Source organism: Staurois parvus, unplaced genomic scaffold (genome assembly GCF_062004578.1).
Source record: "Staurois parvus isolate SC_StPar_1 unplaced genomic scaffold, SC_StPar_1.0 ptg001766l, whole genome shotgun sequence".
NCBI lineage: Eukaryota > Metazoa > Chordata > Amphibia > Anura > Ranidae > Staurois > Staurois parvus.
This window is the reverse complement of record NW_028319562.1, coordinates 626858-650421: the sequence shown is the minus strand read 5'-3', so window position 1 is coordinate 650421 and position 23564 is coordinate 626858. Positions and strand designations below refer to the sequence as shown.

The 23564-nt window shown below is 47.2% G+C and overlaps 2 protein-coding genes across 6 annotated transcripts in view; one reads left to right on the top strand and one right to left on the bottom strand.

Annotated features, from left to right (window-relative positions):
* LOC149434361 (mixed lineage kinase domain-like protein) overlaps positions 1 to 7007 on the top strand; it is a 55159-nt gene extending 48152 nt beyond the window's left edge. For all 3 annotated transcript variants that reach the window (XM_089663786.1, XM_089663788.1, XM_089663787.1), the window contains 3 exons: positions 2752 to 2801; positions 5174 to 5326; positions 6175 to 7007. In XM_089663786.1, coding sequence (XP_089519912.1) covers positions 2752 to 2801; positions 5174 to 5326; positions 6175 to 6239 — 268 coding nt within the window. In that variant the 3' untranslated portion in view covers positions 6240 to 7007. The remainder of the gene's footprint in view (positions 1 to 2751; positions 2802 to 5173; positions 5327 to 6174) is intronic.
* A 1545-nt stretch (positions 7008 to 8552) lies between these two features.
* MEAK7 (MTOR associated protein MEAK7) lies at positions 8553 to 22685 on the bottom strand. Of its 3 annotated transcripts, XM_089663790.1 has the most exons (9): positions 21868 to 22225; positions 21126 to 21309; positions 19472 to 19641; positions 17403 to 17636; positions 16614 to 16758; positions 16090 to 16530; positions 12350 to 12468; positions 11722 to 11901; positions 8553 to 10423 (listed from the first exon to the last, which is right to left on the bottom strand). In XM_089663790.1, the coding sequence occupies exons 3-9, from the start codon at positions 19613 to 19615 to the stop codon at positions 10304 to 10306; spliced, it is 1383 nt and encodes a 460-aa protein (XP_089519916.1). In that variant the 5' UTR covers positions 19616 to 19641; positions 21126 to 21309; positions 21868 to 22225; the 3' UTR covers positions 8553 to 10303. The 3 variants fall into 3 exon arrangements, with proteins under 3 accessions (XP_089519916.1, XP_089519915.1, XP_089519917.1); XM_089663789.1 differs by lacking the exons at positions 21126 to 21309; positions 21868 to 22225 and adding an exon at positions 22246 to 22685; XM_089663791.1 differs by lacking the exon at positions 21126 to 21309.
* Positions 22686 to 23564: the final 879 nt, after the last annotated feature.

Below are 23564 nucleotides of genomic sequence, written 5' to 3'. Positions count from 1 at the left end.
GAAGATCGGTATTACATGTACTTTGTCTCATCAGGAATAGAAAACTGTAAAAAATTTATACTTCTTTAACCTACTCCCATCCAACCACAACTAAAATGTTAGGTGGACCAGTCTTTTAAAGAAACCCAATACATAGTTGAACAGTAGCTGGAGTCTGTTTGCCTAATATGATATATAGAAAGAACTACAAGCTACTGAATGCTATATATATATATATATATATATATATATATATATATATATATAACCTTACCCTGTCTATAAAGTGCTATATTATTACTTATAAGTGTGCATAGTATACATTTGTACCTACATCCCATACAAAAGTGCCAATTCATACAAAGGAATGGGATATTCCCTTAAAAACCTTTATCAAAATACAAGTAATGCACTGTATATAATCAGGTGTTGTTTAAATCAAAAAACTTGTGAAACAGTGTATCAGAAAAAAAGGTTTCTTGTATAAAAAGTCCCCGTGACATAATCAGTCCATTTTGTGAAGTAAAATGACTTTTGTGCAAAAATGATCTCAGTATTCAGTGTCACATCCATGCTCCCCTCCTATGGTACCACACTCAACAAGACTTTTTGACCCCTATTCCTAGAAGGTCTATAGCGCTTCAAACCTGGATATGCGCCAGTTGCTCCACCGGTAGATTTATGCTGATGTACTTTCTGTGGTTGTTCTTCAAAAGGTGCATGTATGTAAGGGAGATATAAAACAGAGGCAGCCTCCAATTGCCTGAAACTGTATTTATTAAATAGGTAAAAACCAATAAAAATTTACACAATAAAAATGCTTGCATTATACAAGCCATAATCTCTTTGCATCAACTATCACCACTTGCGTTCCATACAACGGTTGTTCAGAAGAGGAAATGGCGCAACAAGCCCCGTCCAATGCGTTTCGTCACTGTGACATCATCAGGAGCGGTGCCATATTGGTACACCCTGCTTCTTAAATACCCTATGCTCCTAATCTCAACAGTAACCCTTCATGCTCAGGAATAATACATATCAAAAATCTTCTCGCGGAACACTGAGATAATATTTGCACAAACGTCACCTTACTACACAAAATTGATTTATTATGTCACTGGGACACTTTTTATATAAGAAAATATTTTTTCTGTTTGGCTGTTTCACAAGTTTTTTGGTTTAAAGGACACTTGATTGTATACAATGTATTACTTGTATTTTGATGAAGGTTTTTAATGGAATATCCCTTTCATTTGTATGAATTCAGACTTCTGTATTGGAATGCAGGTACACATGCATACTATGCACTATGCACACTTGCACACTTTTAAGTAATAATCTAGCACTTTATAAATGGGGTACAGTATATATATATATAGCATTAGGTGGTTTGTAGTATTTTGCACTTTATATTATGGTTTGCTTTAAAGTTTAATTTGCACTGAGCACCACACCAAGCTAATTACATTGTTGATTGCAGTCTCGGTGGGTTGATAATCTTGGTGTAGGCAGCTAGTATCTTGGGTCAGTTTGCTTTTTTTTTTCATTGCATGGAGGTGTGTATATACATATATTGATATATGGAAAGAATCTGGAGAAGTTATCCAATTTTTTGTTGTTCATTGGAGAACATGGCACTACTTTGGATGATCATCTACTGGGACATTTTTTTCTCGCTCTGCATTGGAAAATAGTAATGACAGACACAAGCCTGCATTACTGGGATGGAGTACTGGATCTTCAGTCAGTCTTGAAGCTTGGAGGAGTTCCTGCTTCACAACATGCTGAAACTCCAAGTGATAAGATAGATTGTTTCACGGAACACACCTACTGGGCCATTCAATTAGACAACACCACGGCAGTGGCATATATAAACCATGAGAGGGGGTATCAAAAGTGCCGTAGCAGCACTGTAGCAAGAGCACTGGCAGTGTCGTACATCCTGAGTTGGACAGAGAGTCATGTACCAGCTCTGTTTACAGTACATATACTACGGGTATAAAACTGGCAAGCAGACCATCTCAGTTGTAAAGGTGTGGATCAGGAAGAGAGGACCGCTCACCTGGAAGTTCTCCAACAGATCTACCAGAGGTAGGGACCCAGATGTTTATCCTCTGGTGTTCTCCAGCCCAGATTGTGAAATGCTTCCAGTGCTTCGGTCATGCTCTTGGTCCTCCTCAGCGATGGGAAACCCCAGATGACGATCTTTTGGTGTTTCTCAACCCAGCTTGTGAGATGCTCCCAGTGGTGCTGTCATGCTTTTGGTCCTCCTCAGTAATAGGCAACCCCAGATGACGATCTTTTAGTGTTCCCCAACCTAGGTTGTGAGATTCTACCACCACTGCTGTCAAGCTCATGGTCCTCCTACAATGTTTTATTTGCACCACCACCATGGCCTTGTCTGAGGGTAATCCTCCAGAATGTGTGTCCAGTGAAGTCTATCTGATCATTCCAATTCAGCACATTGATGGGAAGTGGAAACTCCTCCAGGCTTCAAGAACCCTAAGTGGACCAGAGACCCTACACTTCTCTCCTGTGCAGACTGGCATCTGTAATTATTTTCTAATGCAGAAGTAGAAACAACTTTCCAGTAGGTGATAATCTGAAGCAAAGCTGTGTCCCCCAGCGGACGCAGAGCAAAGGATCTCTCCACTGCAAAGCTGAACTTTTAAGGCACAGTGAAAATGTGGGAAAAAATGGCAAATCAATTGCTCAAATTCTCTCCCTATAATGGCACTTTAGAAGTCATATTATTTCACATATCTCTTTCAGTCTCGGTATGGTGATCTACGAGATAGTTACTGGCTCCCTCCCGCCCCAGGGTAAGTCCTGCACTGGACAGTATGGTGATGACAGCTTGTCTTCTATTTGATCATAATGAGATGATGATACTGACCGGACAAGATCTGTCACACCAATGGTGGAAGGTCATACTTACACCACATTCTAGAAGAACCATAGAGGGAGGAATAAAGAGTACCTGCATCATTGTCATGAACATGTTTTGAATAAGTATGGTGGATTGGGAAGACTTTGTTCTTCCATCGATAAAGGTTTTAGTGTATTTTGGAACTGCTTAGTTGTGACCTGCTCTAGTGCTGTGCCTCCATACTGTATACCTGTGCCACAACAATGCTGAGAGGTTAGATTGTGAGAGAATTAGGTGTGAAAATTGCCAGAACACTGATGTGGCACCAAACTCTTCCACATAATATGATGATATGCACATGCAGATACCAACCAATGCAATGTCTTTATTTGTGAACCAGCAATCAGCTTGCAAGATTTTGATCGCCTAAAAGGACGGGACCCGCTTCACACGCTATAATGCCTAGTTAGAAAGCAGACTTTCTTACAAAGGCCACAAAGTGAAAGGATTCACCCTATGGCAGTGGGGAAGTGGTGGAAAGGAAGTTAGGGTTCAGATCAGGTAAGCTGTTACCTGGCACAGTAAAAACCCCTGTTCAATACAAGTGTGGTGCATTTTCCAGGATAGGACAGTTATTGAACATGATGCTGGTGAAGGGTCTCCACACTGGAATGAACTCCATGTCCATCAGTGAAAAAATGCCCCAGCAATTGAAAACTCTCCAAATTCTTTAGGACCCCTGCTTAATGGGAAATGGTGACTATGGAATCACATCCTATGTCCAAACAGTGCAACCCAATCATTGCCGAGAGATTTGATGCATTTCATTGGCAGTTCCAGGACAGGCGCGTTACTGAATGTGATGCAGCAGAGAGGTCTCCACCCTGGAATGAGCTTCATCTCCATCAGTCAGGAAATGTCCCAGAATTTGGGAGGGGAGGGGGGTGTTCGTCCTATTCTCACAGCTCTCTCTCCATGAGTTTGGTTAATGGGAAAATTATGAATATGGAACCACGTTTCAAATGGCACCAGCTTTTTCTTCAGTCACTGGCTAGATTTGGTTTAATGCTTCTGGTCCTGCCGTAGTGAATTTACTGTGGTGGGGCAGCCCATACAGGCACAATCACGAACCTCTATGTCTGAAGCTGTTTCCGGGTTGGAGGTGCACACCTACTCCCCTGTGATTTGACACAGTGGGAGTTTGTCAGCAGATCCCGGCCAATGATTCATGGCCAGTATCTGCTGATCAGCTGTGTCCAATCACAGCCCAGAGCCTTCTGTTGACAAAGGGCTGTGAACAGAGGGAACGATTGCTTTGTTTCTTCTCCCTGCAAAGCAAGGAAAATAAACAAATCGTTCTGTAGTGAAAAGTAGCACGTACTACACATATGAACACTTCTTAGCCGCAGAGTTAACCCATTGATTACCCTAAGATGTTAAACCCTTCCCAGCCAGTGTCATTAGTACAGTGACAGTGTATAGTATTATCACTGATCACTGTATTAGTGTCACTGGTGATGTCAGTGTAAGTTAGCGTCAGAGTGCCCGCTGCACTATCACCACCATTAGCAGTAGTAAATGAATAAATAAAAATTCCAGTGTGTGTGTGTAATAAATATATATATATATATATATATTTTTTTTTTTTTACATATATATATATACACCATAGTTTGTTGATACTATCATTTTCACACAACCCAATCAATATACACGTATTAGCATTTTTTTTTTTTTTTTTACAAAGACGTAGCAGAATACATTTTGGCCTAAATTTACGAAGAAATTTAGAGTTTTTTTATAGGATATGTTTTATAGCAATAAGTCAAAAATATTGGGTTTTTTCCCAAAATTTGTTTGCTTTTCTTGTTTAAAAGAAAAACAAAAAAAATTAGTGGAGATCAAATACCACTAAAAGAAAGCTCTGTGTGAAAAAAATTGCGCAATGTTTTTTATTAAATAAAAGGTAAAAAAAAAGGTAAAATTAAAAGGGGTCAGCTGCCATCTCTGAATGGCAACCTCAGCTGAGCCAGGTGACACGGTCTCTTTAATTAATATGAGCAGAGCTCATTCCTTGTCATCAGGTACTATGGGCTATCCACACACATACAGACCATTGGGTGCCATTCTCCTGGATCTGACCACACTCCATACTTGCCATTATTTGAGTTTTTGGAAAGTAAACAGTCACATGTAAAGGTGCCCACACACTCTACATCCAATCCAAGTGGATCTGCCTTCCATCAACATTTCAGATCGTATGGTTTGTGATGATTTTGTACTGATACAACCTCAGCTCTTTTGAAATCCATCTCGCCCCCTCAGGTCTGTCCCTGTCTGATGGTGGCCCGGAGTCTGTATACCAGAAGCTGTTTGCCGAAGTCATGGCTGGCCTCCAGATCCCCTGCCCACCTGTTTTACGTGGCATTATCTGGGATTGTCTGGAGAAAGACCCACAGAAGCGTCCAACTGCTGGAGGTTTGTATCTGCCTACAAAGTCCACCAGGGTACCCAACACCCAATCCTAGTCTTCTAAACTACGATAAAACCAGATAACATTTTTCTTGATGTATAGCCAAAACCCTCAATCAGTTGATTCACCCAGAAGTGATATTAAAATGTCAGTAACTCTGTAAATACATTCCCGAAAAGCCACAATATACAGCAACAGTATCACTCTTCAGAAAAGCTCCACTTTTTAAAAAGCTGTCCTTGAGCTCCAGATATTTTGCCTAGGCTGAGATGATGTCATCAATCTGCTGCATGCAGTCAGAAGCATTTTCTCTATCTCCCCTCCCCCTGTGATCAAACAGCAACATTGTAACTTTAAAGCAAGTCACAAGGTGTGAGGCTGCAGCAGGGGCTCATCTGTGTCAGACATTTGTGAACACAGCCAAGAACTGCACAGGCACCAAGATTTACATAACTGTGTCATCTCTGAGTTGATATACTGAAATGTTAGTTCCGAGTTGATACCTGGTACTTCTAGCATGTGGCCTCCCCTTCCTCCCAGGATGTAGTGCTCTGAGCAAGCCATTTAACAATTCCAAATACTGTCATGTGAGAGAATGGAGACTGTCATTGTGTAAGCTCAGACATAGAGCTTACACAGGGATTAGATTCCACACTCCAACAGGCAAACGGTACATTTTCTGTGCCTGTTTTTGTTCAATCACACCAAATGAGAGAAGCCCAAAGGCCAGTCTGGTCATCACAAATAGTTTTTATTGCACCACATGGCAGCCTGTTGGATGAGGAGACCCCCCCCCCATGCTCGGGGAACAGTCTGGTAAGATCTGATAACATTGACCACTGTGTATTTCCAGAAATTGCCAATCGGCTTGTTGCTGAGCCAAACCCACAGGTATCTGTGATGGAGACAATGGTGTAGACGAGGGGTGGTGACCTGAAGGAGATTTGGACCTCACTATGGGAACAGACTACAACAATCCAACAATGACAGCGAATCTCCCTCGTTCTAGAAGGCTGGGATCGATACTTTCTTCAGCCTGATGTTCCTCCTTGGAGTACCATTCTAGAAGGTTACATTCAACACTTTGTTCATTCTGATGGAGGTGGAACGGCCAATTCCACTTCAGTATGGGTCACAGTATGGTGATCCAACAAGGACAGTGAATGTTCCTCCACTGGGTCTCATTCTAGAAGGTTGAGATCCATACTTTGTTCAACCTTATGGTCTCTTCTGTTTTATAAAGCTGGTTGGGATGATTCTACTGCTCATTTTCACCAACAGAGGACACAATAATCCACAAAGTTTTATTGTGAATACAATTCAGGGATTTCTAAAGACTTTCCATGACGTTTCAGTGGAGAGTTCAGAGGAGGAGCATTCATGGTCTGACCTTTGTTTTCACTGTAATATACATACTTGTTAGACAAGTGTTAAAAAAAAAAAAAGGCAGAAAAAGCTGCATGTCAAAACTTTTATAATCTGTATTTAAAAACAGCCAACTGTATCTTTATAATAGAGAATTGGGGAGAGATGAAGAGAAATTGCTGAACCATACAGACCGTCCATCCCTCTTACTGGCCCCGGGGAAGAGGCTGATTCATTGTATTATTGGTAAAACATAATCTGTTTATGTATGGCTGTCATGTTACCTGACTTGTCATCTAATTAAAAATTCCATGATCATAAGGTCTCCTGAATTTTAACAAGACCGGCGATTTTCTGGCAGCATTCTCAAGAAATAACAATGGAAGATACAAATACTACAAGAGCAGAGAGATGGGAGGAAAAAAAAAAGAGAATTATTTTTTACGGGAAGGAATAACATGCAGGTTTACAGGAAAGAGTGATGGGCTGGTTTGTAGGACAGAACGGTGGGTGGGGGTTATAGGGAGGAATGAAGGGCAGGTCTATGGGAAGAAATGACAAGACAGGCGTTTTGGAAGAAATGATGGATGGGTTTACGGTTAGGGATGGAGAGCGGATTTTTAGGAAGGAATGAGCAGCTGGTTTATGGGAAGGAATGAAGGGCAGGCCTATGGGAAGGAATGCCAGGGCAGGTCTATGGGAAGGAATGCCAAGACAGGTTTGTAGGAAGAAATGGTGGATGGGTTTATGGTCAGGGACAATGAGCCAATTTTTAGGAAGGAATGAGGAGCTGGTTTATGGGAAGGAATGGTGGGCAGGTTTATAGAAATGCATGACAGGCTGGATTGTAGAAAGCTGCTGTGGGTGCGTTTATGGGAAGGAATGACGGCAGGTTTATTTCAAAAGATCATTGGGTTATTTATGGTAAGGAATGAGGAGTTGGTCTATGAGCAGGTTTATTTAGAAGGAACGACGGGCAGGTTAATGGGAAGGAACGACGGGCAGGTTAATGGGAAGGAACGACGGGCAGGTTAATGGGAAGGAACGACGGGCAGGTTAATGGGAAGGAATGACGGGCAGGTTTATTTCAAAGGAACATGGACTTAGTTACGGTAAGGAATGAGGAGCTGGTTTATGGGAAGGAATGACGGGTAGGTTAATGGGAAGGAACGACGGGCAGGTTTATTTCAAAGGAACATGGACTTAGTTATGGTAAGGAATGAGGAGCTGGTTTATGGGAAGGAACGATGGGCAGATCTATGAGAAGGAACGACGGGCAGATCTATGAGAAGGAACGACGGGCAGGTTAATGAGGAGCTGTTTTATGGGAAGCAATGACAGGCACACTTGTAGGAAGGCATGAGAGGGGCAGGTATATTCCAACTTAAGAGGAATCATAACACAAAAAGTGTTGGCCCGAAGACTGCAGAGGTTGGCACGGTTTCTCAACACATGAATAGCTGTGTACATAAAATGTTTGTTTCGGAGCATGACGGATGTCCACCACAGAACATCTAAATGGTGAACTTTGAGTTGTGGAACAAATACATTCTCTTACATACAGTAAAGGAGGAAATAAAGTCCCTGTTGGGCACGAGATCATCATCTTGGGAGTTGTAGTTCCCAGTTGCTAGCTCTGAATGAGTTATTTACGTATAAAAGCTCTGATGGACATACAAAGATCAAAGGCAGTGCCCCAGGGATGTAATTAGTGCCCCAGGGATGTAATTAGTGTCCCATGAACATATTTAAGATCTCCATGGACTTAGAAGCTTCATGGACATAGTTAGGAGCCCCAAGGACGCAGTTTGGTAAAAAAGCTGTTTAAGCACCTATAGCAAACAAAGGAAAAAAACAAAACCAGCATAAAATAAAGGGAACTTTTATTAACATCTAACAGCTATGTACAGTTCAAATTTCCTGTTCAAGGAGTTGAAGTTCAGGCCTCCGATGTTAGTGGATTAATAGATTTTGTTGAAAATAATCTCATATCATTTGATGTAATTTAGTTTAGCACATAAAGGGTTACACCTAGCTGTAATCTGTCACTGCGTCATTCTTTGCAGTTTTTCATTTAAAGTTCTCCAACATGCTAGAAAATGTGACAGAGGCCGCAGGTTTATCTGCATTGTAAATGAACCTGATAACTGGATTCTGTGGATGGTAAGCATCACTGTACCTGCCTTCAACAAGCATCCATCTTCCCCCTGAACGTACTGTAATGACTTTCTCTTTCTGGTAAGGCAGAAGATGGCAGTACTTGTCATGGCCTTAGGGGAAGGCGTGCATTTGGGGGGTGGAAAAATATCAGCTACCCAGGCACTGACAGGTGTTTTTTCCAATTTCATGTACAACTTTTTTAAACTTTTTTTTTTAAAAAACATGTGCAACTTTGTTATAATAAATATAAAAAAATGACTGCTGATCATGACTATAGCTAAGCTATGATTAGCAGCCTGTAGTCCAGAATTGATTTCCTATAGAAAACTCCCAGAGCAGAGACAGTGCCCCATGGTCGTAGGTTAGATGACATATGGATGTAGATGGTATCGTCTTGTAATGCCCCCATGGATGTCATTAGGTGTCTCATGGACATAGTTGGACGTCCTATGGACTTAGTTAGGTGCCCTATTATAAGGGGCCCTATGGACACAGTTAGGCACCCTATGAAAGTAACTCTGTAACCCATGAATATAGGCACCTTACTACATGTAGTGTACACAAAGGAACCTAAAATGTAAAAATATTTTAGAGCTGCTGCTACCCCATTATAAATATGGCAGTCTGCATTCCGTGTAAGGTATAGACAGCCAATCAGTGTCTCTGCCTCCAAAACTGAAATCCCCTAAGCTGCAACTGAGGCATGAGTAAGATTGGCGTGACTCCAGGGGCCCACCAATTCAGAAAAGAGGCAAGTGTTTGGCTTCCACCCCCATAAAAAATGGGCGATTATCCCACCATAGATCTAGTCTTCCTGTGACTTTAAAATAACATCTTGGGAGAGGGATATTCATCCAGGGCAGACGGCCATGTAATCTCAATTACAGGAAATATGTCAGCAGAAGGCGAGGGCTGGCAGATTTGATTCAAACTGGTTGAATGGTTGCAGATTCCAGTGCAGCTCTTAGGGGACAGCAGGAGAAATGGAAAGAGCCATTTGCCTTCATAACTAAGGTAAAAACGTTTAGTATTGAGCATGCAGGGCATGAGGACACTTGGTGTGTATAGACCTTAGATCTTCTAAACAATATCCAAACTAATACCTGGAGAACTTATTTTGCAATTCTGGGAGAGGTATCTGGAAGAAGCACCCAATACATCAGTCAGTCCTGCTGGTTGAAGTAGCTGCCTGGGTCTGAACACGATGCAACTAAAATTACAGTTCTCCTTTGTGTTCAGTGTAATTTGCAAAGTACATGTAGCAGAACATTCTTCTGAGTGAGGAGGAGCAGGCGCTGCAGGCCGATCAGTGACCAGTAGATGCCTGAGATTAGCACATCCTGTAGAACAGGTCTACATTTGGAGCTCTGCTAAGTCACCCCCCCCCCTCCCTTTAGTCACAATATGGAATTAAAAACCCATCCTGCAGCTGAACAACTTGTCACAGAAGCTGCTCTCTAACTCTCCTCATCTTCTTCTTTATCCCTCAGACCTTCACTCTGACGTGTCTTTCCTGTCATCTCCAGCAGAGCCTGCGTCTCCGGGTCCGCGTCCAGCACACTCTTCTTGTTTTTGGCCTGAAAACATAGTAAATTGATTTATGATGCCAAACAAACAAAGTTGCCGACAATGAGAGGGTCAGCACACACACAGGGTGTTGGGGGAGAGTAGTTACACACCACTGACACCAATGGTGGGGCACTATTGCTCCCACACTGACACCAATGGTGGGGCACTATTCCTCCCACTGACACCAGTGGTGGGGCACTATTGCTCCCACACTGACACCAATGGTGGGGCACTATTCCTCGCACACTGACACCAATGGTGGGGCACTATTCCTCCCACACTGACACCAATGGTGGGGCACTATTCCTCCCACACTGACACCAATGGTGGGGCACTATTCCTCGCACACTGACACCAATGGTGGGGCACTATTCCTCCCACACTGACACCAATGGTGGGGCACTATTCCTCCCACACTGACACCAATGGTGGGGCTCTATTCCTCCCACTGACACCAATGATGGCTCCAAATGACACCAATAATGGAATAAATTAAGAGGTGGAGCTCTAATAGGAAGAGGTGGAGTCTTCCACTGACACCAGTGATGGGGCACCATTCCTCCCACTGACACCAGTGATGGGGCACCATTCCTCCCACTGACACCAGTGATGGGGCACCATTCCTCCCACTGACACCAGTGATGGGGCACCATTCCTCCCACTGACACCAGTGATGGGGCACCATTCCTCCCCCTGACACCAGTGATGGGGCACCATTCCTCCCCCTGACACCAGTGATGGGGCACCATTCCTCCCCCTGACACCAGTGATGGGGCACCATTCCTCCCCCTGACACCAGTGATGGGGCACCATTCCTCCAAATGACACGGATAATGAAATAAAATAAGAAGTGGAGCTCTAATAGGAAGAGGTAGAGCCTAAAGAGGAAGGGTGGAGTTTACAGATGAAGGGGTGGATATTAAGCAGGAAGGGGTGGGGCAAATTTAGATTGGGGGGGTGCCCAATTTAAGTCTTGCCTGGGGCAGCACAAAACCAAAATACACCACTGACCTCATGAATTTAGTTAGGCAGTCCGCAGATGTTATTAGACGTCAAATGGTATAGGCAGGCTCCCCATGGACATAGTTATGTGCCTCATGGATGTAGCTGAGCTTTCCGTGGATGTAGTTAGGCACCCCATGGACAGGAATAAGGCCTTGTAGCAGTGAGAGAAATAGTGCCCAAAGGGTCAGGTAAAGGCACGCAAAGGCCTGCTTGCTTCCAGGGACGCATGTGACAGGGTGACAAATCATAGTGGATGCAGCACCATTACAAAGCCGACTTCTTAAGGATTTACTCTTCCTACCTGTAAGTGTTCTGGCATCTCTCCAAGTGCCCAGACCTCCATGGCGTCTATAGTGAATTCCTCGTTGGCGGACAGCTGGGGGCTATTATAGGTGGTACACCGCGGCTTGGCTTTGCTGTGTCCTTTCCCAAAATTGCTGTCGATCCACAGACCAAAATACTCATGCTGTCCTCCCATGCCCTGGCGGAAACCAAACACACTGCCATTAAAGACATATACGTCTTTCATTTGGTACACTGTTTAATACATTTTGCTAGCAAATTTGGCAAAATATAAAATAAACAAATTCTATATTTTTCTTTTTAATAATGTAAGTGTATCTTACAACAACAGTATTAAACAGAAGCCACTGCAATTCTGTAGTCACATTTGCAGGCTAAAAGCTCCTTTTTTTTTTTTTTTTTAAATGTACCTCCAGGCTTTATGTGATTAGTATTTCACACAGTAGCTGGCATATTAGTCACATGATTGGGAGCAACTCTGATTGATTCCTGATAGATAGTAGGGACCTACAGTATCAGGATCTACCTATGAAATGGAAAATGTAGAATTACATCTTTCATGGGAATGTTAATCTACAGAATGCACACAGTATTGGGTTAACACCAAGATGGGAACTGACACTCACCAGTCCATTCGGCATGGTCTGTTGTCCATGGTTCAGGTACATGTAGTGGTCATTATAACCAGTGTAGATGTAAATATCAAGATGTGGGGACACAGAGAAGAGGAAGCATCTGCTGTCTCCTGTTGAAGATAAAAATATTGAGGAGTCACCTCAGGGGCGGACTGACAACTCATGGGGCCCCCGGGCAATAGGGGATCATGGGGCCCCTGTGTCTTTGCCCACACTCAAAGCACACCCAAAAAAGCCTATAATAAGGTAACGGGCAATTCATGGCGCCCCCTACTGACCCCGGGCCCTGGGGCAGTGCCCGAGTGCTCGAATGGTCAGTCCGCCCAAGTCAGATAATGTCATCAAGAGCTGGCACAGGGCTCAGAGCTGTCACAGGTGTGTTCCTTAAGATATCCAGAGACATAAAATGATAGTTGCCTGATCCAACCTTGGTTGCCAACATCACTGGATCAGCCATTGTTTGTGGGAGGAAAGGACAGAGCTCACTGGAAAGCACACCTCTACCAGTTTCTCTTCACCCTGATGGACCGAAACAAGCAGACAGAGGGTGGACCTCCTCACTGAGGTATTAACATAATCAGTCCCAGGATGGTGACCACGTGATTAATTTCTAGAAACACTGCTGGAAATAATAGATATATTGATAATATTAATCACTGGTGGAATTTATAGATGGGGCATGGAGTATTCCCTGCCACTGCTCTATCAGGGTCCTACTCATGTATCTTTGCACTGTTAAGGCAATGGCCTTCATCCTGGCTCAGTTGTGGCACTGAACACACGCCCATGATCTCTCATAGCAATGGACGAAAAAAGCCCTGACTCTCTCTATAGCACTGGATCCATGCCCTTATTACTATACAGGATTTATATAGTGCCAACAGTTTGCTCAGCGCTGTACATTACTCTCTATAGCACTGGGCCCATGCCCTCACTCTCTCTATAGCACTGGGCCCATGCCCTCACTCTCTCTATAGCACTGGGCCCATGCCCTCACTCTCGCTCTACAGCACTGGGCCCATGCCCTCACTCTCGCTCTACAGCACTGGGCCCATGCCCTCACTCTCGCTCTACAGCACTGGGCCCATGCCCTCACTCTCGCTCTCGCTATAGCACTGGGCCCATGCCCTCACTCTCGCTCTCGCTATAGCACTGGGCCCATGCCCTCACTCTCGCTCTCGCTATAGCACTGGGCCCATGCCCTCACTCTCGCTATAGCACTGGGCCCATGCCCTCACTCGCTCTACAGCACTGGGCCCATGCCCTCACTCGCTCTACAGCACTGGGCCCATGCCCTCACTCGCTCTACAGCACTGGGCCCATGCCCTCACTCGCTCTACAGCACTGGGCCCATGCCCTCACTCGCTCTACAGCACTGGGCCCATGCCCTCACTCGCTCTACAGCACTGGGCCCATGCCCTCACTCTCTCTACAGCACTGGGCCCATGCCCTCACTCTCTCTACAGCACTGGGCCCATGCCCTCACTCTCTCTACAGCACTGGGCCCATGCCCTCACTCTCTCTACAGCACTGGGCCCATGCCCTCACTCTCTCTACAGCACTGGGCCCATGCCCTCACTCTCTCTACAGCACTGGGCCCATGCCCTCACTCTCTCTACAGCACTGGGCCCATGCCCTCACTCTCTCTACAGCACTGGGCCCATGCCCTCACTCTCTCTACAGCACTGGGCCCATGCCCTCACTCTCTCTACAGCACTGGGCCCATGCCCTCACTCTCTCTACAGCACTGGGCCCATGCCCTCACTCTCTCTACAGCACTGGGCCCATGCCCTCACTCTCTCTACAGCACTGGGCCCATGCCCTCACTCTCTCTACAGCACTGGGCCCATGCCCTCACTCTCTCTACAGCACTGGGCCCATGCCCTCACTCTCTCTACAGCACTGGGCCCATGCCCTCACTCTCTCTATAGCACTGGACCCATGCCCTCACTCTCTCTATAGCACTGGGCCCATGCCCTCACTCTCTCTATAGCACTGGGCCCATGCCCTCACTCTCTCTATAGCACTGGACCCATGCCCTCACTCGTTTATAGCACTTGACCCATGCCCTCACTCTCTCTGAAGCACTGAACCCATGCCCTCACTCTCTCTATAGCACTGGACCCATGCCCTCACTCTCTCTATAGCACTGGACCCATGCCCTCACTCGCTTATAGCACTGGGCCCATGCCCTCACTCTCTATAGCAATGGGCCCATGCCCTCACTCTCTATAGCAATGGGCCCATGCCCTCACTCTCTATAGCAATGGGCCCATGCCCTCACTCTCTATAGCAATGGGCCCATGCCCTCACTCTCTATAGCAATGGGCCCATGCCCTCACTCTCTATAGCAATGGGCCCATGCCCTCACTCTCTCTATAGCACTGGGCCCATGCCCTCACTCACTTATAGCACTGGACCCATGCCCTCACTCTCTCTATAGCACTGGACCCATGCCCTCACTCTCTCTATAGCACTGGACCCATGCCCTCACTCTCTCTATAGCACTGGACCCATGCCCTTACTCGCTTATAGCACTGGACCCATGCCCTCACTCGCTTATAGCACTGGACCCATGCCCTCACTCGCTTATAGCACTGGACCCATGCCCTTACTCTCTTTATAGCACTGGACCCATGCCCTTACTCTCTTTATAGCACTTGTCCCTTATCCTAGCACTCTTATGACACTGGCCTCTGTCATGGATTTCTTATGGCACTGGTTCCATTGTAACTCTGTTGTTAAAGAAATGATGTGCTACGGTACTGATCCCTACTTTGGCTTTGTTGTGGTACTAGTCTCCTGTTGCGGCTCTGTTACTTCTAAAATGTCCTACTTTGAAGGGGTCCCCCTCAGTTTCTGGAAAGCTGATGAACCCAAGTCATCAGGTTCGATTAATGTCATTCCCCACTTACTGAAGATTTGTGTGTAGCGCCTCATCTCTGCCCTTTTGTGGCTCTTATGTTCCTCTGCCCTGTCTCTGGTATGTCACTAGCCCCTGCAGGGTCTCTCTCTGATAGCACTGGTTCCCTGTTGTAGCCCTGCTAAGGCACTAGTCATTTATCTTTGCTCTATTATGGCACTGGTCTCCTATCCAGGCTCTGCTATAGTGCTGGTCTTGTATCCTTGCTCTCCTATGGCACTGGTCCTTCGTCCTGGCGTATGGTACTAGTTCTGTTGTGGCTCTATTTAGGCACCGATTCCGTATCTTTGCTCTGTTATGGTCCTGGTCTGCTGCCCTCTCTTAGGTTACTGGTCCACTGAAGTAGCTCAGTTTTGAAACTTGTTCCCTATAATGGCTCTGATATGATATGGTTCCCCTTCTAGATCTCTGTTTGGGCAATGGTCCTCTGCCATAGCTCAGTTGTGGCACCGACTCCTTATAGTAGTTCTGTCAAGACATGGTTCCTTGATGTGGCACTGTTCTCCTGCCGTGCTTCTGTTATGGCACTGTTCCCTTGCAGTGGTTCTATCATGGCTATGGTTCCCCACCCCAGATCTGTTGTGGTACTGGTCCTCTACCCTCTCTTAAGACACTGGTCACCTGCAGCAGCTCTGTTATGACATTTCTCCCCTGCCATTGCACTGCTATGGCACTGGTTCCCTACGCTGGATCTGTTATGATACTGGTCCCCAACCCTTGGCTCTTTTATGGCACTGGTCCCCTGCCGTGGCTCTGTTGTGGCCCTGGTTCCCCACTACTGCTCCATTTTGGTAGCCTAGAACCTCACCTTGAAACTTTGGCTTCACCTCCCAGCTCTGTGAGGCAAACCCTCCAAAGATGAAGCCATCAGAGTCTCTAAGAACCAGCAGGCTCGGTCCTTGGTCCACCAAGTGTCCGCAGAGCTGGGAGAAGCTCTCTCCGTGGATCTGGGTGGAGAAGAGGAGACGCCAGCGCTGCTGCATTTCGGAAGGGAGGTGAGAATTCAGAAACATGACAGAAGGGAAGTCCAGGAGGCTGCAGAAGGATGCCTGCTTCCCCTTCTTACATTTCGGCACCAAACAGCCGAGGTCCAGCTGGTGCTCTGTGCTCTCCTTCATGATGGACAAACCCAGCGTCACCACGATCCGCAGGAACATAGAAACCATTGGAGCCCTGTACAGCCAGTCTGTTATGGAGACCTGCGTGTAGGAGGAGCTAAGGTGCTCCGCCTCTTTAAGGGTCTGTCCACCTGGAACAGAGAAGGTGAGACGGAGTTCTCTCTAACTTAGTAAAAGAAGGAAGGGAAATATCTGAGGAGGAAATATCATATACCTGCCGAATGTAACTGTGACAGCAGCTGTGAGGCCAGCATGTATGTCCCCGATTTGCAGTCACGGGTGTTTTCCAGGCTCCAGCCGCTCAGTCCGTTGTGTCTCTGCAGTACGTACACCACCGCCCAGATCAGAACCTCCAGGAACTGGTGAAAGAGATCGATATTCCTCAGGGCTACAGGAAAACCAGACGGCGTATGTTCAGCGAGCCCTGCGTTACTGTATTAAATCGCAATGACAGGCTGCCCGGCTGCCATGTTAGAGGGAATGATGGTCAGAGATTGGGGACACCACAGAAGACGATGAGAGAACGGGGACGGGTTACATGAGGCTAGTAGAGATCATTGCTATCACCCCTTTATAAATCAATGTTGCCACTCCAGCTGCAGACTGCTGGGGTCCAAGGGCCACACGACAAATATCAAAGGACCACACATGGCCCTTGGGTTACAGGTTGGGGACCCAGAGATCTAAAACCTGATCCAAAAAATAAATAGCTATTAAATTTTCCCTAAAGATATTCCTTTTTGCTGCAAAGGATGCCAAATGCGTTTCTAAACTCCCGGCCCCACACTTTCTGCCATGAATATGCAAAAGCCCCATTATGAGAGGTCCAGTGTAAGAATTCAGTGTCCATTGATGGAAGCCTCTACCCATCGTCCTTGGGGGGCCACATGGAGCATTGATGTCTATGTGGATGGCTGGGGGAAGCGGTGTGGGGTCACAATGGCTCGGTTATTGGGGACATGGCCCAACGTGGGGCTACCCATGACACAACATGGAGACTCACCTCCTGCACTTGTTGTCCTGTCACTTCCTCTCTGCTGTCTGATGTCATCATGTGAACGGTGATGGCACCTTTCTCATCTGCCGTTCCTCTCAGAATATCGACAATGAACAAAGCGTACTGCTCCCTAGTGATCTCCTGGGCGGTGGGAGAGGTCTTTCCGGTGGGGTTCTCACTCTGCATACCACAGAAGATCCGCTTAGACATGGCACTAGGCAGGGAGCTCCCAATGGAATCCTGGGAAAAACAGAAGCGTGTGAATTTAGAAGAAGATAGGATATTTTGGACCAGTCTCCCTTCTGCAGGAAAAAGGACATGAAACCTGGAAATTCGCATCCCTACAGATGTGAATCTACCCTTCAGCCAGTAGATGGTGCTGTACATCGGGGCGTAGATAATGGGTTTCCCTTAGTGGGGGTTCAGTGCTCTCAACACAATCTTTGCCCCCCACTAGGGCCAAAATCCTTTCCCAACACAATGTTCACCCCCTGACTAGGCCTATATACCTCCTTCTGGCACCAATATTCACCCGCCCCCCCCCCCCCCCAACACAAAGTTCACCCCACAGGCCCAAATATCCCCCTCCAAATACACATCTTCACCCATCCTTTACCCCTGCCAGGCCCACATTTCCCGCCTTCCAACAAAATCTTTGCATACAACTCCCCCCCCCCCCCCCCAAACACAAAGTTCACCATCCTCCCCCGGCCCAAATCCCCCCCTCCAAATACAAATCGTCACCCATCCTCTTACCCATGCCAGACCCACATCCCCTCCCCCTAACAAAGTCTTTGCCCCCCCCCCCCCACCACACACAGACCTCACCAGGCCCGAACTGTCCCCACACAACACAAACCCCCCCCCAGGCCCAAATCCTCTTTCCCAATGCTTCCTCCACCCCCTCATGCCCAAATCTCACCTCCCAAGACAATTTTTTGCCCCCTACAGGTCCAAATGCCGCACCGTCCCAACACAAAACTTCACCCCCCCCCAAGCCCAAATCCCCCCTCCAAATACAAATCTTCACCCATCCTCTTACCCCTGCCAGACCCACATTTCCCCCCTTCCAACAAAATCTTTGCCCCCCACCACACACACACAGCTCACCAGGCCCACACTGTCCCCACCCAAAACAAATCCCCCCTTGGCCCAAATCCTCCTTCCCAATGCCTCCTCCACCCCCTCATTCCCAAATCTCCACTTCCAACACAAATCTTCACCCTGCAGTGAGTGAAGGGATCCTCCCACAGTCCCCATCATGTCATGTGACACATCAGAATGGGAAGCTTGCAATAGCTCTGCATTACCAGCAGCAGATCCAGTACAAAACATCCAGGATGCTGTATTGGTGGTGGTGGTTGTGGGGGGGGGGGGGGGTCACAGGGTGAGGATGCGGGGCATACAGTGGCCCGGTGTAGGACATGTGACCCGAGTGCTACAAAGCCTGGACTGCAGTTATCCCTTATTGTGAAATTTCCAAATAACCTGAAACGCGTTGGCCTGTCTCCTCCTATTCTGTCTAATAAAAGTCTATCCCAGGCTCTGTCACCACTGGTGGGGCGCCCTTCCAGCTTTCTACATATCTAAAGATTAACAGCCATCTGTGTCCCCACTGGGGAGATTCATCCCATCTATCCTGGGGTCACCAAGGCAGGAAGTGGAGGAAATCCAAAATGTTACAATTGTCACCAGAACAGGAAACACAAAAAACAAAATAAGAAATTAAATCTTGTAATGGGGACATCTGATCCTGTGATAAATGTCTATGGGAGGAACTTGCTCTCATTTCCTGTTGTATCTCCAGAACATGAAGTGAAGGGAAATCTCCCCATAGGGTGCACAGACTGCAATAGAGAAGTAAACCACCTGGCCGGGGTCATGATTACTTCCTACTCCATCCCAGCCTGAGAAGAAGAGTTCCACCTCTACATACATGTCATTGAACAGATAGGAATAGAGGGCACAGTGTATATACAGGGTGTACATCTATATGATGTCATGTGATTTAGCGGTGTTACCCCGCATGGTTCAGGAGCTGAGAGCTGATGGCTCCGCCCCCACTGGAGTCTTACCTGGAAAGCAGCCAATCCCAGGCTCTTCTTGGTGGCGTTTTTTGACTGCCATAGGTTTTCAAAACTGCTCTGAATCTCGGCCTGCTCGGCAGGAGGGACCCGCGCCATGCGCTTCTGGAAGACGCTACTTTCTGCATTGCCCATGGCCAATCACCACCAAGGACCGCCCCCTGAAAGAGCATAATATCCAAATAAGAGGAGCGTGGGCAGAATATACCAACAGACAGAATATATAGGGGTGGGTGGAGCATGGAATATACCAAAAGATGGGATATATAGGGGATTGTGGAGAATAGAATATACCAGACGGGATATATAGAGGAGGGTGGAGCATGGAATATACCAACAGACGGGATATATAGGGGAGGGTGGAGCATGGAATATACCAACAGAAGGGATATATAGGGGAGGGTGGAGCACGGAATATACCAACAGACGGGATATATAGGGGAGGGTGGAGCACGGAATATACCAACAGAAGGGATATATAGGGGAGGGTGGAGCACGGAATATACCAACAGACGGGATATATAGGGGAGGGTGGAGCACGGAATATACCAACAGACGGGATATATAGGGGAGGGTGGAGCATGGAATATACCAACAGAAGGGATATATAGGGGAGGGTGGAGCACGGAATATACCAACAGACGGGATATATAGGGGAGGGTGGAGCACGGAATATACCAACAGAAGGGATATATAGGGGAGGGTGGAGCACGGAATATACCAACAGACGGGATATATAGGGGAGGGTGGAGCACGGAATATACCAACAGACGGGATATATAGGGGAGGGTGGAGCACGGAATATACCAACAGACAAGATATATAGGGGAGGGTGGAGCACGGAATATACCAACAGACGGGATATATAGGGGAGGGTGGAGCACGGAATATACCAACAGACGGGATATATAGGGGAGGGTGGAGCATAGAATATACCAACAGACGGGATATATAGGGGAGGGTTAAGTATGGAATATACCAGATGAGATATATAGGGGAGGGTGGAACATGGAATATACCAACAGACAGGATATATATATATATATATATATATATATATATAGGGGTGGGTGGAGCATGGAATATACCAACAGATGGGATATCTAGGGGAGGATGGAGCATAGGATATACCAACAGATGAGATATATAGGGGAGGGTGGAGCATGGACTATACCAACACACGGGATATATAGGGGAGGGTGGAGCATAGAATATACTAACAGATGGGATATATAGAGGAGGGTGGTGCATGGAATATACCAACATATGGGATCTACATGGGAGGCTGGAGCATGGAATGTACCAACAGATGAGATATACAGGGGAGGGTGGAGCAGGAAATATACCAAGAGACGGAATATACAGAGGGGCGGAGAATGGAAAATAGAAGCAGACAGGCTATAGGGGGTGGAGCATGGAATATATCAGCAGATGGGATATGCAAGGAAGGGTGGAGCATGGAATATATCAGCAGATGGGATATGCAAGGAAGGGTGGAGCATGGAACATACCAATAGACAGGACATGTAGGAAAGAAGGGCGTCTGAAATAAAGCAATGCATGAAATGTATGGGAAGGAGGGACCCAGGGTATACCAACAGACAGAATATATAGGGGAGGATACGAGGACATGTGCAGTACACACAGATCACAGTGTAGTGGGGAGAGGAGTGGTGAGCACCATCGGACGCTCGCTGTGTATACAGGGAGTGCGGTCACTGGATAGATATCCCAGCACTGGACATGGCTGGCCCACAGCTCTGTCTCCCCTCCCCCTCCCATCAATACTCCACATAGACATTCCATGATGAGATCAGATATTGATCGATCTGCAGAGGAGGAAATCAGAACTCAGATGATTGGATGGAGAGAATCCCGGAACTCCACATCTCACCAGGACTGAGAGGACAGTGCGGTCTCCCGTTTCGGGAATGAGGACAGTACGGTCTCCCGTGTCGGGGGGGGGGGAGGGGACAGTGCGGTCTCCGTGTCGGGGGGAGGGGACAGTGCGGTCTCCCGTGTCGGGGGGAGGGGACAGTGCGGTCTCCCGTGTCGGGAGGAGGGGACAGTGCGGTCTCCCGTGTCGGGGGGGGGGGAGGGGACAGTGCGGTCTCCCGTGTCGGGGGGGGGGGGGAGGGGACAGTGCGGTCTCCCGTGTCGGGGGGGGGGGGAGGGGACAGTGCGGTCTCCCGTGTCGGGAGGAGGGGACAGTGCGGTCTCCCGTGTCGGGGGGGGGGGGACAGTGCGGTCTCCCGTGTCGGGGGGGGGAGGGGACAGTGCGGTCTCCCGTGTCGGGGGGGGGGAGGGGACAGTCTCCCGTGTCTATGTTCCGTGTAAGGTCACCTCCATCCACTGTTTATAAAAAACAGATACTCTTCCAATGTTACCTGTACACAGGCTGAGTGTGGGTGGAGCCAGCTCTGGGTGATGGGGACATTCATCATCACTCTAATGGGGACCGCACTCCTCCCTCTCTATGGGGACCGCACTCCTCCCTCTCTATGGGGACCGCACTCCTCCCTCTCTATGGGGACCGCACTCCTCCCTCTCTATGGGGACCGCACTCCTCCCTCTCTATCAGGGGTCTGTAAACTTTACAAAGGGCCTTCAGACTTTAGGGGGGCCGGCCTGTGCCCAGTAAGGGCAGACAATGTCCGGAGCCCAGCATCAGCGGAGGGAATAGTGCCCCAGTGTTGGTGTCACAGGGAGGTAGATAAAGGCTAAGCAAAGGGCCACATCTGTCCCTCGGGCCGCACTCCTCTCACCTCTCTATGGTCTTTTCTCTCCCAGTGACACCACGAGCTCCGCCCCCAGAGCGGGCATTCTGAGGCAATTTCTTTATCCTCCAATCAGGATACAGTTGGGCGGAACGTTATCTCTCTTTCATATTGGTGACCCCGCCCCTTCCAACATCACGTCCTCACTTTCACCGACAGCCCCCTTGTCGAGTTGTGTAGGGCAAAGAAAATCCCGATAGTACCGTGATCCCGGGGTCACGGATGCGCAGTAGAGGCCGGGAAATCCCGTTCGAACTGCGCATGCGCAGAATCCCGGGGTCACGGCTGCAAATCCCTGCCCCTCCACTGACCCAATCCCTGCCCCTCCGGTGACCCAATCCCTGTCCCTCCGGTGTCTGAGGTCACAGAGCGGGAGGAAAATCGGATCCCTTCACTGAGTCCCAGGACAAGGATGGCATCTGCACACATCCTTACCCCACCCCACTTGTAATCCAGCGGCTCTATAGCCAATCAGATTACTTTTACAGTGAAGGGAATCTCTAATCCAGTATGTGAGTAGTGGGGGCAGTGGCAGTGGTGATGGAGACCTCGCCTTCCCATCCGCACACCGCTACGTCATATGGAAGTGGGGAACATGCTTCTCTAAGCCAGCGCTTCACTCCTAGAAATGTGCTCGTGTAGGAGACTGGAAGACGGAAACATTCCTTTCATCATATTCAATATGGTGAAATGATTCAGTTTTTGGAATTTGTTCTATTCTAATCTATTCTGTTTCTTTCTTTTCTATTCTATTCCACTCTTATTTTCTAATCTATTCTTTTATTCAATTTCCTTCTTTTATTTTCTACTTTATGCTATTGTTTTGTGTTTTTTTTTTCTTTTCCGTTCTGTTTTATTGTATTCTTTTCTATTCTATAAAGCAGCCTAAGTATCATCTTATTTCACTCCTATACCTTACTGCATTTATTGCAAAATGTTTTCATTTATTTTATTTAAGGTGCTTTATTTATGTCAATTTTTACGCAGCGCTTTACATATATATTGTACATTCACATCAGTCCCTAACCCTCAAGGGGCGTAAAAATCTAAGGTCCCTAACTCACATTCATACATACATACTAGGGACAATTTAGACAGGAGCCAATTCACCTCCCAGCATGTCTTTGTAGTGTGGGAGGCCTGCCCTGCACAGAGTCCTGACCTCAACCCCATAGAACACCTTTGGGATGAATTAGAGCGCAGACTGTGAGCCAGGCCTCCTCCCCCGACATCAGTGCCTGACCTCACAAATGTGCTTCTGGAAGAATGGTCCAACCTTCCCATAGACACCCTCCTAAACCTTGTGG

Coding starts and splice junctions, on each gene's coding strand:
- MEAK7 (XM_089663789.1), bottom strand. CDS start 19,615: ATGGGCAATGCAGAAAGTAGCGTCTTCCAGAAGCGCATGGCGCGGGTC. Junction 17,637..19,471: donor TGGGATTGGCTGCTTTCCAG/GTAAGACTCCAG, acceptor TGTTTTTCCCAG/GATTCCATTGGGAGCTCCCT. Junction 16,531..16,613: donor GTCACAGTTACATTCGGCAG/GTATATGATATT, acceptor TCTCTGTTCCAG/GTGGACAGACCCTTAAAGAG.